Source organism: Heterodontus francisci, chromosome 26 (genome assembly GCF_036365525.1).
Source record: "Heterodontus francisci isolate sHetFra1 chromosome 26, sHetFra1.hap1, whole genome shotgun sequence".
In the NCBI taxonomy this organism is placed as follows: Eukaryota; Metazoa; Chordata; class Chondrichthyes; order Heterodontiformes; family Heterodontidae; genus Heterodontus; species Heterodontus francisci.
In genome coordinates, this window is record NC_090396.1 from 41265567 (window position 1) to 41278721 (window position 13155).

At 41.1% G+C, this 13155-nt stretch overlaps 1 protein-coding gene across 7 annotated transcripts in view; it reads left to right on the forward strand.

Moving 5' to 3' along the window:
• LOC137384287 (septin-9-like) overlaps nucleotides 1-13155 on the forward strand; it is a 413392-nt gene that overhangs the window by 304647 nt on the left and 95590 nt on the right. For 4 of the 7 annotated variants that reach the window (XM_068058094.1, XM_068058097.1, XM_068058096.1 and 1 more), the window contains one exon: nucleotides 12740-12835. The exons of the other annotated variants lie outside the window; for them this stretch is intronic. In XM_068058094.1, the coding sequence (XP_067914195.1) occupies nucleotides 12740-12835 (96 nt within the window). The remainder of the gene's footprint in view (nucleotides 1-12739; nucleotides 12836-13155) is intronic. 7 annotated transcript variants of the gene reach the window in all.

Genomic DNA, 13155 nt, shown 5'->3' on the forward strand with positions numbered 1-13155 from the left:
GCATGTTGGGGTATTTAACAGTGTTTCATGACTGATGGCAAGTTTACAAGATTGTGTTTTGCATTGAGGAATGGGTCACTTTTGTATATCAACAATAAAATGTGATATTCATAAATACAACCAGTTCTACTCATAAAGCTTTTCATTCCTGCAAATCATGGAGGGCTTCTCCTTTCAGTGCTCTGCATCTCAAATGTAGCTTATGGATTCAAGTTGCATTTCATGCTGCTACAATGCAGGCTAGCTGTCTGATTTTTTTTTTGTCTTTTTACTGTTTTCCACCATTTTTCTTCTCAATGCCTTTTTTGAAGGCATTAACACTTTGCTGATTCCATCGACATCAGTAATCTTCCTATACCTTGTCCAAGTATCCATTCTTTTTTTTTAAGAGATACAGCACTGAAACAGGCCCTTCGGCCCACCGAGTCTGTGCCGACCATCAACCACCCATTTATACTAATCCTATACTAATTCCATATTCCTACCACATCCCCACCAGTCCCTATATTTCCCTACCACCTACCTATCCTAGGGGGTAATTTATAATGGCCAATTTACCTATCAACCTGCAAGTCTTTGGCATGTGGGAGGAAACCGGAGCACCCGGAGGAAACCCACGCAAACACAGGGAGAACTTGCAAACTCCACACAGGCAGTACCCGGAATTGAACCCGGGTCGCTGGAGCTGTGAGGCTGCGGTGCTAACCACTGCGCCACTGTGCTGCCCTTCTTGCAAGACCTGAAAAAGGAAATGCCTACATCTGCAGTACCAGAGAGTAGAGTCATTTACGGCACAGAAGGAGGCCATTTGGCCCATTGAGTCTAGGCGGACTCTCCATGGAGCTATGCACTCAGTCCCACTCCCCGGCTCGATCCCTGTAGCTCTACAAGTCTGTTTCTCTCAGGTGACCATCCAACTGACTCTTGAAGTCACTGTCTCCACTTCTTCCGCCCCTGTGGGCAGTGAGTTCCAGGTCATTACCACCCACTGTGTTTATAAAAAAAAAGTGTGTCCTCTTTCCTCCTGCATCTCTTGCCCAAAACTTTCAATCTGTGTCCCCTGTCCTTGTACCATGTTAATGCAAACAGTTTTTCGTTTTCTAACTTATCTAAGTCTATTATAATTTTGCAACCTCTATTATGATCTCCCCTTAATCTCATTTGTTCTAAGGAGAACAACCCCAGCTGTCCAACCTAACCTTGTAACTAAAATCCTCCATCCATGAAACCATTCTGGTAAATCTCCTCTGCACCCTCACATCCTTCCTGAAGTGTAGTAGTAATAGATACCAGTCAGGAGTGGATAAAAACATAATATTTCCCCTTTTCTGTCTTGGAGATGCTGAAGTTACGTTGACCACTCCTACCACACCTCAGTTGAGATCATTTAACCCAGCACAGACTGAAGATGGAGCCCACAGCCTCCCAGTTCCATATAACTCAGCTACTTTAGTGTCTTAACCATCTGAGTTTTCGGGTGCTGGCGCTTACTGATGCTAATCCAGATCCATGTACTTCTCTTATACAGCTTTGTACTGACCAGTCACATGCCTGATCTCAATCGGCAATCCCTCCCCACCACTGCTTTCTTGAGGTGGACTTTTGGAACTGATATAACAGTGACAAGAAATCACTGGTTAAACCTGAACTGGACAAAAAAAAAATCCCAACCAAAGAATATTTAGAAAAATATTCAAACACAAAGCATACATGGGGAGGAAAGGGCTATCCCCTGAGAACCATCGAAAAAAGAAAAACACTCAACTTGTGACCCGACCTTCACAACGAACCCACGCCATCACAACTTGTGGGGTGGTAATTTAAATTTCCAGCTGTATAGTCTCTCTTTACAGGGGGAACTACACTACAGTGTATAAATGGAACCACAGCAGATGACATGGTAAAACAGCCACTGAAACCAACACCGATAAAGTCCAACAGTAAACAATGCAATTTCTTTGGAAGACAATAGAGAATAATTAAAGAACTCTTTGATTCCAGTTGCATTTTGTACATGTGATAATACTTAAAAGAATAGTTTATCCATCTGCCTTCATTTACTAAACAAAGACCTTATTTATATGTTTTGATTTTTATGAGTTTAAGATTGAAAAATAAGCTAGCAATATAAAAAAAAATGGTCCATATTCTATAACTGCAAAATGAGTCACATCTTTGTGGATGGGATCTGATGTGTTTTAACAACATAAGAACTGCACTGGGTCAAAAACCTTGAATTCCCTAACAGAACAGTACCCTCACCTCATGGACTGTAGCGGTTCAAGAAGGCGGTTCCCCATCACCTGCTTGAGGGCAATTAGGTCTGGAAAATAAATGCTGTCTTTGCTAGTGAAGCTCAAATCTCGAGAATTTTTGTTTTAAATGTGAGGATGATTGTTGCTCTGTAACCTGAATGGTTGTGCTGAGGAAAATTTCTGTTGAAATCAGTGCCAGAATATAAATTTCAGACTGAATTCTTCTGTGGGATTTCAATAAAAGCATGGACAGGTACATCTGCGCCTGAAGTAAATTGACCAATTTCATGTGAACAAACTAAAATGGACCAGATTCAGACCACTCGCCCTATAAGATTTGAATTAAAATTGCAGTCAATCCCTAATCAGCATCTACTTGATTAGGACTTTTTACTTCAATGTACTAAATCATCTTTCCATTCATTTCTACTGCAGTAGTACGTCCAAGTATAACACACAAATGCAAATTCTTGATCCAAGCAAATAACATTCCCCAAACGTTCAGTATTTAATGCTCAGTTTACTTTTTTTATAACGCATACACTGTCACAAAGAATTGATTTTGGAATTTGATTGAATATTTCTACCAGTCTTGATTGCTGAATAAATGATTAAATGGGCTGGGGAGCTGAAGATTGCAAATTGCTGAGTAAATGAATAAATAGGCTGTGGAACAGAACATTGCAAATTAGGCATGTTATTCAGCAATTGATAGACCGTGGGGCAGGTATTCCTCTGAAGTCAGCTGGATCCGTTACGTGACACCAGTGAGCGGGGAATGAAAATCGAGCTGGTAGCTGTTCCCATGGCTCCCCCACCACTTGCTGCTCCTTCCTGTAATTCCCACCGGAAGTTATTTAGGCATCTGATGCATCCACTCTAATATGTAGGATAATGTTATAATTAGGTGAAAATTACTGGAATATGTCACTGGAAAAATTTTCCATACAGCAATACTGGATGCTCTGAATGTCTTGGACTCCTGGTATATACCATTGCTGTGGTATGATGAGGGCTCACTTAAAGTTTATAGGCCCCAAGAGTGTGTATTGTATTGATTACCTTCCCTATGCTCGAAATTGCTTTGGCTGCCCCAGAGACTGCTAGCTATGCAACACTGCTACAGGCCTTTAGAGTCTGCAATAGTCATAGGAACATAGCAGGAGTAGGCTGTTCAGCCCATCAAGCTGCTCTGCCATTCAGTACGATCAGGGCTGATTATCCACTTCAATGCCTTTTGCCTACACTATTGCCCTTTTAGGTCATTGGTATTTAGAAATCTGTCAATCTCTACTTTACACATGCTCAATGACTGAGCTTCCACAACCCTCTGGGGTAGAGAATTCCAAAGATTCACAACCCTCTGAGTAAAGAAATTTCTCCTCATCTTTATCCTAAGTGGCTTCCCCCTCATTTTGCAATTGTGTCCCCTGGTTCTAGACTCCCCAACCAGGGGAAACATCTTAGTTGCAACTACCCTGTCTATCCCTTTAAGTATTTTGTACATTTCAATGAGATCACCTTTCATTCTTTGAAACTCTAGAGAATACAGGCCCAGTTTCCCCAATCTCTCTTCATAAAACAGTCCCACCATCCTGGGAACAAGTCTGGTGAACCTTCGTTGCACTCCGTCTATGGCAATAATATCCTTCCTAAGGTAAGGGGACCAAAACTGCACACAGTACTCCAAGTGTGGTCTAACTAAGGTTCTATACAATTAAATCAATATCTGTACTCAAATCCTCTTGTGATAAAGGCCAATATACCATTAGCCGCCTTAATTGCTTGCCGCACCTGCATGCTAGCTTTCAGTGACTTATTGACTAGGACACCCATGTCACTTTGTGCATGTACACTTTCTAATCTCTTACCATTTAAGAAATACTCTTCACATCTGTTCCTCCTACCAAAGTGGATAACCTCACATTTTTCTACATTATATTCCATCTGCCACATTCTTGCCCACTCACTAAGTCTGTCCAAATCCCCTTGACGCTACTTTGCAGCTTCCTCACAGCACACATTCCCACTTAGTTTTGTGTCATCTGCACACTTGGAAATACTATATTTGGTCCACATGCACAAATCATTGATATATGTTGTTAGCTGGGGCCAAGTACTGATCCATGCGGTACGCCACTAACCACAGCCTGTCAAAGTGAGAATGACCCGTTTATTCCTACTCTCTGTTTTCTGCCTGTTAACCAATCCTTAATCCATGTCAGTATATTGCCTCCTATCCCATGTGCTTTAATTTTGCTAACCAATCTCATGTGGGGGACTTTATCAAAAGCCTTCTGAAAATCTAAGTATGCTATGTCCACTGACTCCCCTTTATTAATTATGTTAGTAACATCCTTGGAAAACTCCAACAGGTTCATCAAACATGAATTCCCATTCATAAATCCATGTTGACTATGCCCAATCAGATCATTATTATCCAACTGTCCATTTATCACATCCTTTAGAATAGATTCTACCATTTTTACCTACTACTGATGTCAGGCTAACAGGTCTTTCATTCCCTGTTTCCTCTCTCCCTACCTTAAATAGTGGGGTGACATTTGCTACCTTCCAATCTGCACGAACCATCCTAGAATCTATAGATCTTTGGAAGATGATTACCAATGCATCCATTATCTCCTTGGCTACCTCTTTGAACACTCTGGGATATAGAATATCAGGTCCCGGGGACTTGTCAACCTTCAGCCCCATTAATTTCTCCAATACAGCCTTCTTACTCATACTAATTTCCTTTAATTCCTCATTCTCCCTAGTCCCTTGGATCTCTAATTCTGGGAGATTTTTTGTATCATCTTCAGTGAAGACTGACACAAAGTAATCATTTAGCTTCTCTGCCATTTCTCTATTCCCCATTATAAATTCTCCTGACTCTGCCTGTGATGGACCCACATTTGTCTTAGCCAAATGTTTCCTGTTTACGTACCTACAGAGGCTTTTACAGTCCATTTTTGTTTTTTTTCTAGCTTACATTCATATTCTATTCTCCCTTTATCAGTTTCTTGGTTCTCATTTTCTATATTCTAAAATTCTCTCAATCCTCAGGTTTACTACCATTTCTGGCAACTTTATAGGCCTTTTCTTTTAATCTTATACAATCCTTAACTTCCTTTGTTAGCCACTGTTGACTGCCTTTACTTTTGGGGTTTTTGTGCCTTGAAGGAATGTACAGTTGCTGTAAACTATGTAATAATTCTTTGAAGACTATCCATTGCCTATGCACTGTCAGACCTTTTAATGTATTTTCCCAATCCACCTCAGCTAATTTGCCCCTCATACCTTCATAATTTCCTTTGTTCAAATTCAACACCCTGGCTTCAGATTGAACTACCTCACTTTCAAACATAATATAAAATTTGATCATATTCTGGTTACTTATCCCTAAAGGTTCTTTTACAACAAGATTATTAATTAGGCCTTTCTCATTACATAATACTAGATCTAAAAAAGCCTGTCCTCTCGTCTGTTCCTCAACAAAATGCTCTAGAAAACCATCCCTAACACACTCCAGAAACTCCACAGCATCAGTGCTCATTAGGTTTACCCAGTCTATATGCAGATTGAATTCACCCATAATTACTGTATTATCCATGCTACATGCTTCTCTAATCTCCTGATTAATACCATGCACACACTACCACTACTATTTGGTGGCCTATAAACAACTCCTCCTAATGTTTGCTGCCCCTTGCTGTTTCTTAGCTCCACCCAAACAGATTCCACATTTTGTTCTTCTGATCTGAGATCCTCCCTTACTAATGTACTGATCCCATCCCTTATTATCAGCACAACACAACCTCCTTTTCCTTTTTTCCTGTCCTTCCTAAATGTCGAATATTCAGTTCCCAGTCTTGGTCACCCAGTAGCCATATTTCCGTAATGACAATTAGCTCATACCCATTTACCTATACTTGTGCCTTTAAATCATCTACCTTGTTGCGAATGCTGCATCCATTCAGGTAGAGTGCCCTTAACCTTGTTATCTTGACATTATTCTGCATTCTAAACCTAGTTGATGCTTGCCTTTGTTTCACCTACCTTCTATTGTTTGCTACTTTTCTACTTCCTGTTACCAGCTTTACTTCCTTCCAATTTGAGCTACCCCTCAGGTTCCCATCCCCCTGACATGCTAGTTTAAACCCTCCCCAACAGCACTCTCAAATCTCCCTGTGAGGTTCCTGTCCTGTCCATCTTGTACAGGTCCCAACTGCCCCAGAACTTGTTCCTATGCCTCAGAAATTTGATGCCCTCCCTCCAACACAAATTCTCCAGCCCTGTGTTCAATCGATCAGTCCTCCTATTCCTATGCTCACTAGCATGTGACACTAATAATCCTGAGATTACTGCTCTTGAGGCCCTGCATTTTAATTTCTTTCCTAACTCTCTCAAATCTCATTTCCCTCGCTTGTGAGCTGTGCAGTGCAGGTTGGAATCCTGCTAGGACTCAACTCAACACAACAAAATGACTCTGAACCTGAGATCAGCCAAAGTCCGAGATTGGAGGAAGATTTGCTTGTCAAAGTCGTGGTGGTTTAGGGACTGGGGAAAATTGGCCGCTGTGTGTTATCAGTAGTCAGCTCTACTGCCCTTTCTGCTGAAGTACATCCTCATTTGACTAGAATCTGGTCTATTTCCTACTCTATTACCAAATTCTATTCAATGATTCCATTTGAATAATATGCTTACAAATAAACAGCAGTCTTTGTTCTAAGCCCCCATACCATGATCAGATTTTTCCATTTATATGAGTTTATTGCAAATTTATTTTTGGCTTGGCTTGGTTTTTTTTTGCATATTTTCCTGAATACACAAGTACAAACATACACTTATATAAAAGGCACTGGTCCAAAATCATGCTTCTTTTTCTTGTTTGGCTTTTTGCTTCAGTTTGATTGCTTTTCCCAATTTGTTATCATTATTTCCTGCTCTTTTAGCTTTATTCATTTGCCTCCTTCCATTCTTGGTTACAATATTGTTCAGCAGATCTTTTGTTTTACAAGATTCAGTCTTTTTCCCAATACTCCTTACTTGTGTTTAAACCCACAGTTAGCCTCTCTTGGAATGCATGTGATTCATATGAACAAAGATTTGATCTTGTGTGAAACGTATCTCAGATATTGGGTTATTGGACAGAACAGTAAAAGTTTTGACGAAGTGTGAGCTACTTTGGAAACTCAGAGCTGTCTCCAGAGGCTCAATCATGATAGGCCACACTGTCATGTTCTTGGAGGTGACCATTCGCTCCATGTTGGCTGCAATAGCCTCTCTGTTCTCTGTGAAACCCCAAGCTCTGACAATTTTCCCAGTACACCTAGCATTTCTTGGTGTATACCCATCAGCCTGCGTCAGTAGTCTGAGCTCTCAGTCAGCATTTGAGTCCTCTGTAGCAGGGCTAGGATGTGATTGTATCCTCCAGCAAGCTGGTACCAGTGCCATCATGTCACCCTGCCTTACCTCTTGCACACTTCTGCATCTGACTTGCCATGTAAAGATCATTCTCTAGTCTACCCTCTAAGGGGCATATGATGCCTGTCTGAGTTGATGCTTTCTGTGGTTAGATCAGAGCAACAGTACATCTTCAGGAAGGGTCCCCATCCCGTCTTGAACTGGCACATGGGCCTTGATGTTTTCTGCATCTGAAATGAGAGGGACAGTGGGTTAGCTTCAAGTGTGAAGGGAGAGCAGAAAGAGTGATTAATGACTGCTGAAAGTAGCTGCAGTTTGGGTGAGATAGAAGTAAGAAGGGTAAAAGAGGAAAACCTGTGAAGAAACCCTGTGGCATGTCTCATCCAGCATTGCCACTTGCCATAGTTATTACTCGCCCCATGTTTGTAATGTCCAAAATTTGGCCCTTGATCAGAGAGAGGACGTAAAGGTAGTCCCTGGTTTCTCTCATCGCTGCCTGCTTCCTCTTGTGCGATATTCTCCTGCAAAAAGAAATGAGTGTGTAGCAGCAGCTCTGTGACCTGTTTTGGGAATGTGCCTATCGTGCTGAAATAGTTTGCATGTTGTGTGTAAGATGTGGGGAAGTGAGAGTTTGTCGTGATGAGAGTAGAGGGTGCAGAGTTCAGGAACAGGAGGAGGAGTTGAAGTGTGGTGCAGTGATCATAGGAACAGGAGTAGGCCATTCAGCCCGTCAAGCTTGTTCCACCATTCAGTTAGATTATGGCTGATCATCTACTTCGATGCCTCTTTCCTGCACTATCCCCACATCCCTTGATTTCATTAGTATCCAGAAATCTATCAATTTCTGTGTTGAAGATTCTCGATGCTTGAGCTTCCACAGCCCTCTGGGGTAGGGAATTTCAAAGATTCACCTCCTTTGAATGAAGAAGTTCCTCCTCATCTCAGTCTTAAATGCCTACCCCTTGTTCTAAGATTATGCCCCCTGGTTCTAGATGCACCAGCTAGGTGAAACATCCTATATACATTTGCCCTGTCACACCCTGTAAGAATTTTGTAAGTTTCAATGAGTTCACTTCTCATTCTTTGAAACTCTAGAGAATATAGGCCCAGTTTTCTCAATCTCTCCTCATAAGACAATGCTACCATCACAGGGATTAGTCTGGTGAACCTCTGTTTCACTGCCTCTCTGGCAACTATATCCTTCCTTAGGTCAGGAAACCAAAATTGCACGCAATACTCCAGGTGTGGTCTCACCAAGGCTCTATACAATTGAAACAATCCCCTTGCGACGAAGGCCAACATACCATTTGCCTTCCTAGTTGCTTGCTGCACCTGCATGCTAACCTTTAGTGACTCATGAACAATGACACCCAGGTCCCTTTGGACATCAACACTTCTCAACCTCTCACCATTTAAGAAATACTCTGCCTTTTTGTTTTTTTTTCTACCAAAGTGGAGAACTTCACACTGATTCACATTGTATTCCATCTGCCATGTTCTTGCCCATACACTTAGCCTATCCAAATCCCCTTGAAGCCGCCTTGTAACCTCCTTGCAACTCACATTCCCACCTAATTTTGTGTCATCAGCAAATTTGGAAATATTACAATTGGTCCCCACATACAAATCATTTTATATAGATTGTGAACAGCTGTGGCCCAAGCACTGATCCCCACTAGTCTCAGCCTGCCATCCTGAAAATGACCTATTTATTCCTACTCTCTGCTTTTTGTCTGTTAACCAGTTCTCAATCCATACCAGTATATTACCCTCATCCCGTGTGCTCTAATTTTTGTTTACTAACCTCATGTGTGGGACCTTATCAAAAGCCTTCTGAAAATTCAAATACACCACATCCACTGGTTCTCCTAGATCTATGCTACAAGTATCATCCTCGAAAAAAAACTCCCAACAGGTTGGTCAAACATGATTTCCCTTTCACAAATCCATGTTAACCCTGGCCAATCATATCATTATTATCTAAGTGTTTAGTTATCACATCCTTTGTAATAGATTCTAACATTTGCCTTACTACTGACATCAAACTAACAGGTCTATAGTTCCCCATTTTCTCTCTCTCTGCTTAACTTTGAAAGATAATCACCAATGCATCCACTATCTCTATAGCCACCTCCTTCAACACATGGGATGTAGCTAATCTGGTCCAAAGGATTTATCAACCTTCAGTCCAGTTAACTTTTCAATTATTACCTCTTTATTAATGCTGATCTCTTCCAGTCCCTCATTTTCACAAGTCCCTTGGTTCCCTAATATTTCTGGGAGATTTTCTGTATCTTCCTCCATGAAGACAGACATAAAGTAATTGTCTAGTTTCTCTGCCATTTCCCTATTCTTCATTATAAATTCTTCGTAATGGACCCACACAGTTCCTTGCTCATCTTTTCCTTTTCACATAACCGAAAGAAGCTTTTACAGTCCACGTTTATGTTTCTTGCTAGCTTGCATTCATATTCTCTTTTCCCTTCCTTTATCCTTGGTCATCCTTTGCTGGATTCTAAATCACTTCCAATTCTCAGGCTTACCACTTTTTCTGGCAAACTTAAGTCATTTCCTTTGATGTAATGCAATCTTTAACGTTTATTTTTAAGTGTTGGTTGATTCATCTTTGCTCTAAGACAAAAACCCAACAGTAATGTATATTTTTTGTAGACCATGTAATACTACTTTAATACTAGCCATTGCCTATCTAACATCAAATCTTCAAGTATATTTTCCCAATCCACCATAGCCAACTTGCCCCTCAAACCTTCATAGTTTCCTTTGTTCAGATTTAAGACCCTAGTTTCAGAATGAACTATATCACTTTCAAATATGATGTAAAATTCTATAATATTGTGGTTACTATTTCCCAAAGGCTCCTTTACAGCAAGGTTATTAATTATCCCTTTCTTATTACATAATACTAAATATAAAATAGCACAATCCCTAATTGGTTCTTCAACATACTGCTCCAAAAACCCATCTCGTACACACTTCAGGAATTTGTGCTCCATAGCATTAGTGCTAATTAGGTTTACCCAGTCTACATGTAAATTGAGGTCGCCGATTATTACTGCATTATCCAAGTTACATGCACCTCTAATTTCCTGATTTCTACCATGCCCAACATTACCACTCCTGTTTGGCCTATAAACAACTCCCATCAATGTTTGCTGCCTCTTGCTCTTTCTTAGCTCCACCCAAACTGATTCTACATCTTGAACTTCCAATCTAAGATCCTCTCTCACTAATGTACTGATCTCACCCCTTATTAAGAGTGCTACCCCACTCACATTTTCTTTTTGCCTATCCTTCCTAAGTGATAAATATCCTTGAATATTCAGTTCCCAGTCTTGATCACCCTGTAACCATTTACCTCTATTTGTACCTTCTACCTTGTTGTGAATGCTGCATACATTCAGATAGAGTGCCCTTAACTTTGTCCTTTTAACATTATTCCACATTCTGATCCTATTTGCATGCCTTCTCTTAGTCTGTCTAATTTCACTTATTACTTTTCTACTTCCTGTTATCAGTCTTGCTTCCCTCCCACCTGAGCTCCCTCTCAGGTTCAGATCCCCCTGCCAATCTAGTTTAAACCCTCCCCAACAGCACTAGCAAATCTCCCTACAAGGATGTTAGTCCCGGTCCTGCTAAGGTGCAACCGGTCCATCTTGTATAGGTCCCACCTGTCCCAGAACTGGTCCCAATGCCTTGGAAATCTAATGCCCTCCTTCCCAATTCTCCAGCCACATTTTCAGTCACTTAATCCTCCTATTTCTGTGCTCACTAACACATGGCACTGACAGTAATCCTGAGCTTACAGCTTTTGAATCTCTTTCCTAGCTCCCTAAAATCTGCTTTCAGGACCTCCTCCCTCTTCCCACTTATGTTAGTGGTACCAACGTGGTCCACAACCTCTGCTGTTCTCCCTCCTTCAGAAGAATGCCCTGCAGCAGCTCTGTTAATTCCTTGACCTTGGCACCAGGGAGCCAGTTAATGCTTTGCAGCAGGTTTCCTGATGTCTTCAGCCACAGTTTACTGCCCTTTTAGAGGGACTGTCTGCCTTTATTGCCAGAAATGCACGATTTTCTGCCTCTCCGACAATTGCACAACCAATATGCAGCAGGGGAGCACTGGCTGTGCACCTGATTCATTGCACTGAGGTTTCAGCACTGCTTTCCGCTGTCCATACAAACGTACTAAAAGGTGCATGAAACGCTCACCTGCATGCCCATTTTTAGGTGCGATTGAATTTCTAAGCCGGAGTTCCTCAGCATTTTGTTCTTACTGGTTGTACTTAAACAAAACTTACAGATAAATCGGTTTCAGAAACCATGCAAGATGTAAAAATCCAGGGTTCGGTGATTTCGAATTCTATGCATTGTACTGTCTAGCGTCAGTCAGTACAATTGAAGGAATAGACTGGCCTGCCCTTCTGGTTAGGGAATTGTGCAGCAGAATTGGGAAGTGATGGGGGAGGAAACCATTCATAGGAAGATGGATGCTTTTGTCAGTGGTAAGTATCTTTTGCTTGAAAGTCCTGTTGATTTATTAGCCAAATTAATAACTCGAAATGATCTGTGCTATCAGTGGTAATTGAGCATCTTCAGTTAAGACTGGGCATCTTGCAGCGGTCACAATATGTGAATACTTAGCTTTTCGATAACTAACTGAGGTGGCTGACTTTGATAGTCAACATATGTTTGCATGTAAGTACAGTGAGGATTGGATGAGTGCCCAAGAATACAACGAAAATTGCTTGAAATCAATGAGGGCAGTATTGCATAGATCATTTAACAAAATGGCCTGCGTGAGTTCACAAGTTTAGAAGTTGTCCAACATCCATTTACCAAAAGTATTTTCCTTGTTAGCCAAATAATAGGCTATTTGACCAAACAATGGCTCAGGGTCTTTAATTCAATAAATTACGACTGCAATCTGTGCTGAATTGTTATACTGCAGTGCGGTTGCTAACCCAAGGATTAAATCCTATTTGTTGTGTGTGAAAGCACTATTGTCTTTTTTCCCCTCCCATTTGCTCCCTCCCTCTAAAGGCATCCCCTCTTCTGGATACAGTTCCATGAATGCAGACAGCAGTTCACTGCCTCTCCCAAATGCAAGGGGCATTTCTCCATGTGTGGGCCTAGACAGTGAGTGTTGCCATTACTTTTTGCATAATATATGCTTGTCCATATATTAAAGCACTCTGCTGCATTTTAAGGTATCATGCATGCTAATTTGAACTAATTTTAAATTGCTTGCTTTGGTTAGTTGAGGAAGTTTGCTGTGGCCATGTGTAAGACAAAGATAGCTGCAGATGTGGGCAGATAGAGGGAATAAGTCAAGAGAGAAGAAATTGTATTTGATCCAAGTCTTTTGGCACTTCCGGTTTGCATGACTAGTAAAGGCAGTACGTTACTGTGCCCCCATGTGAACATAATGAAATGGTTTCTATTCTCTCCATCCATTT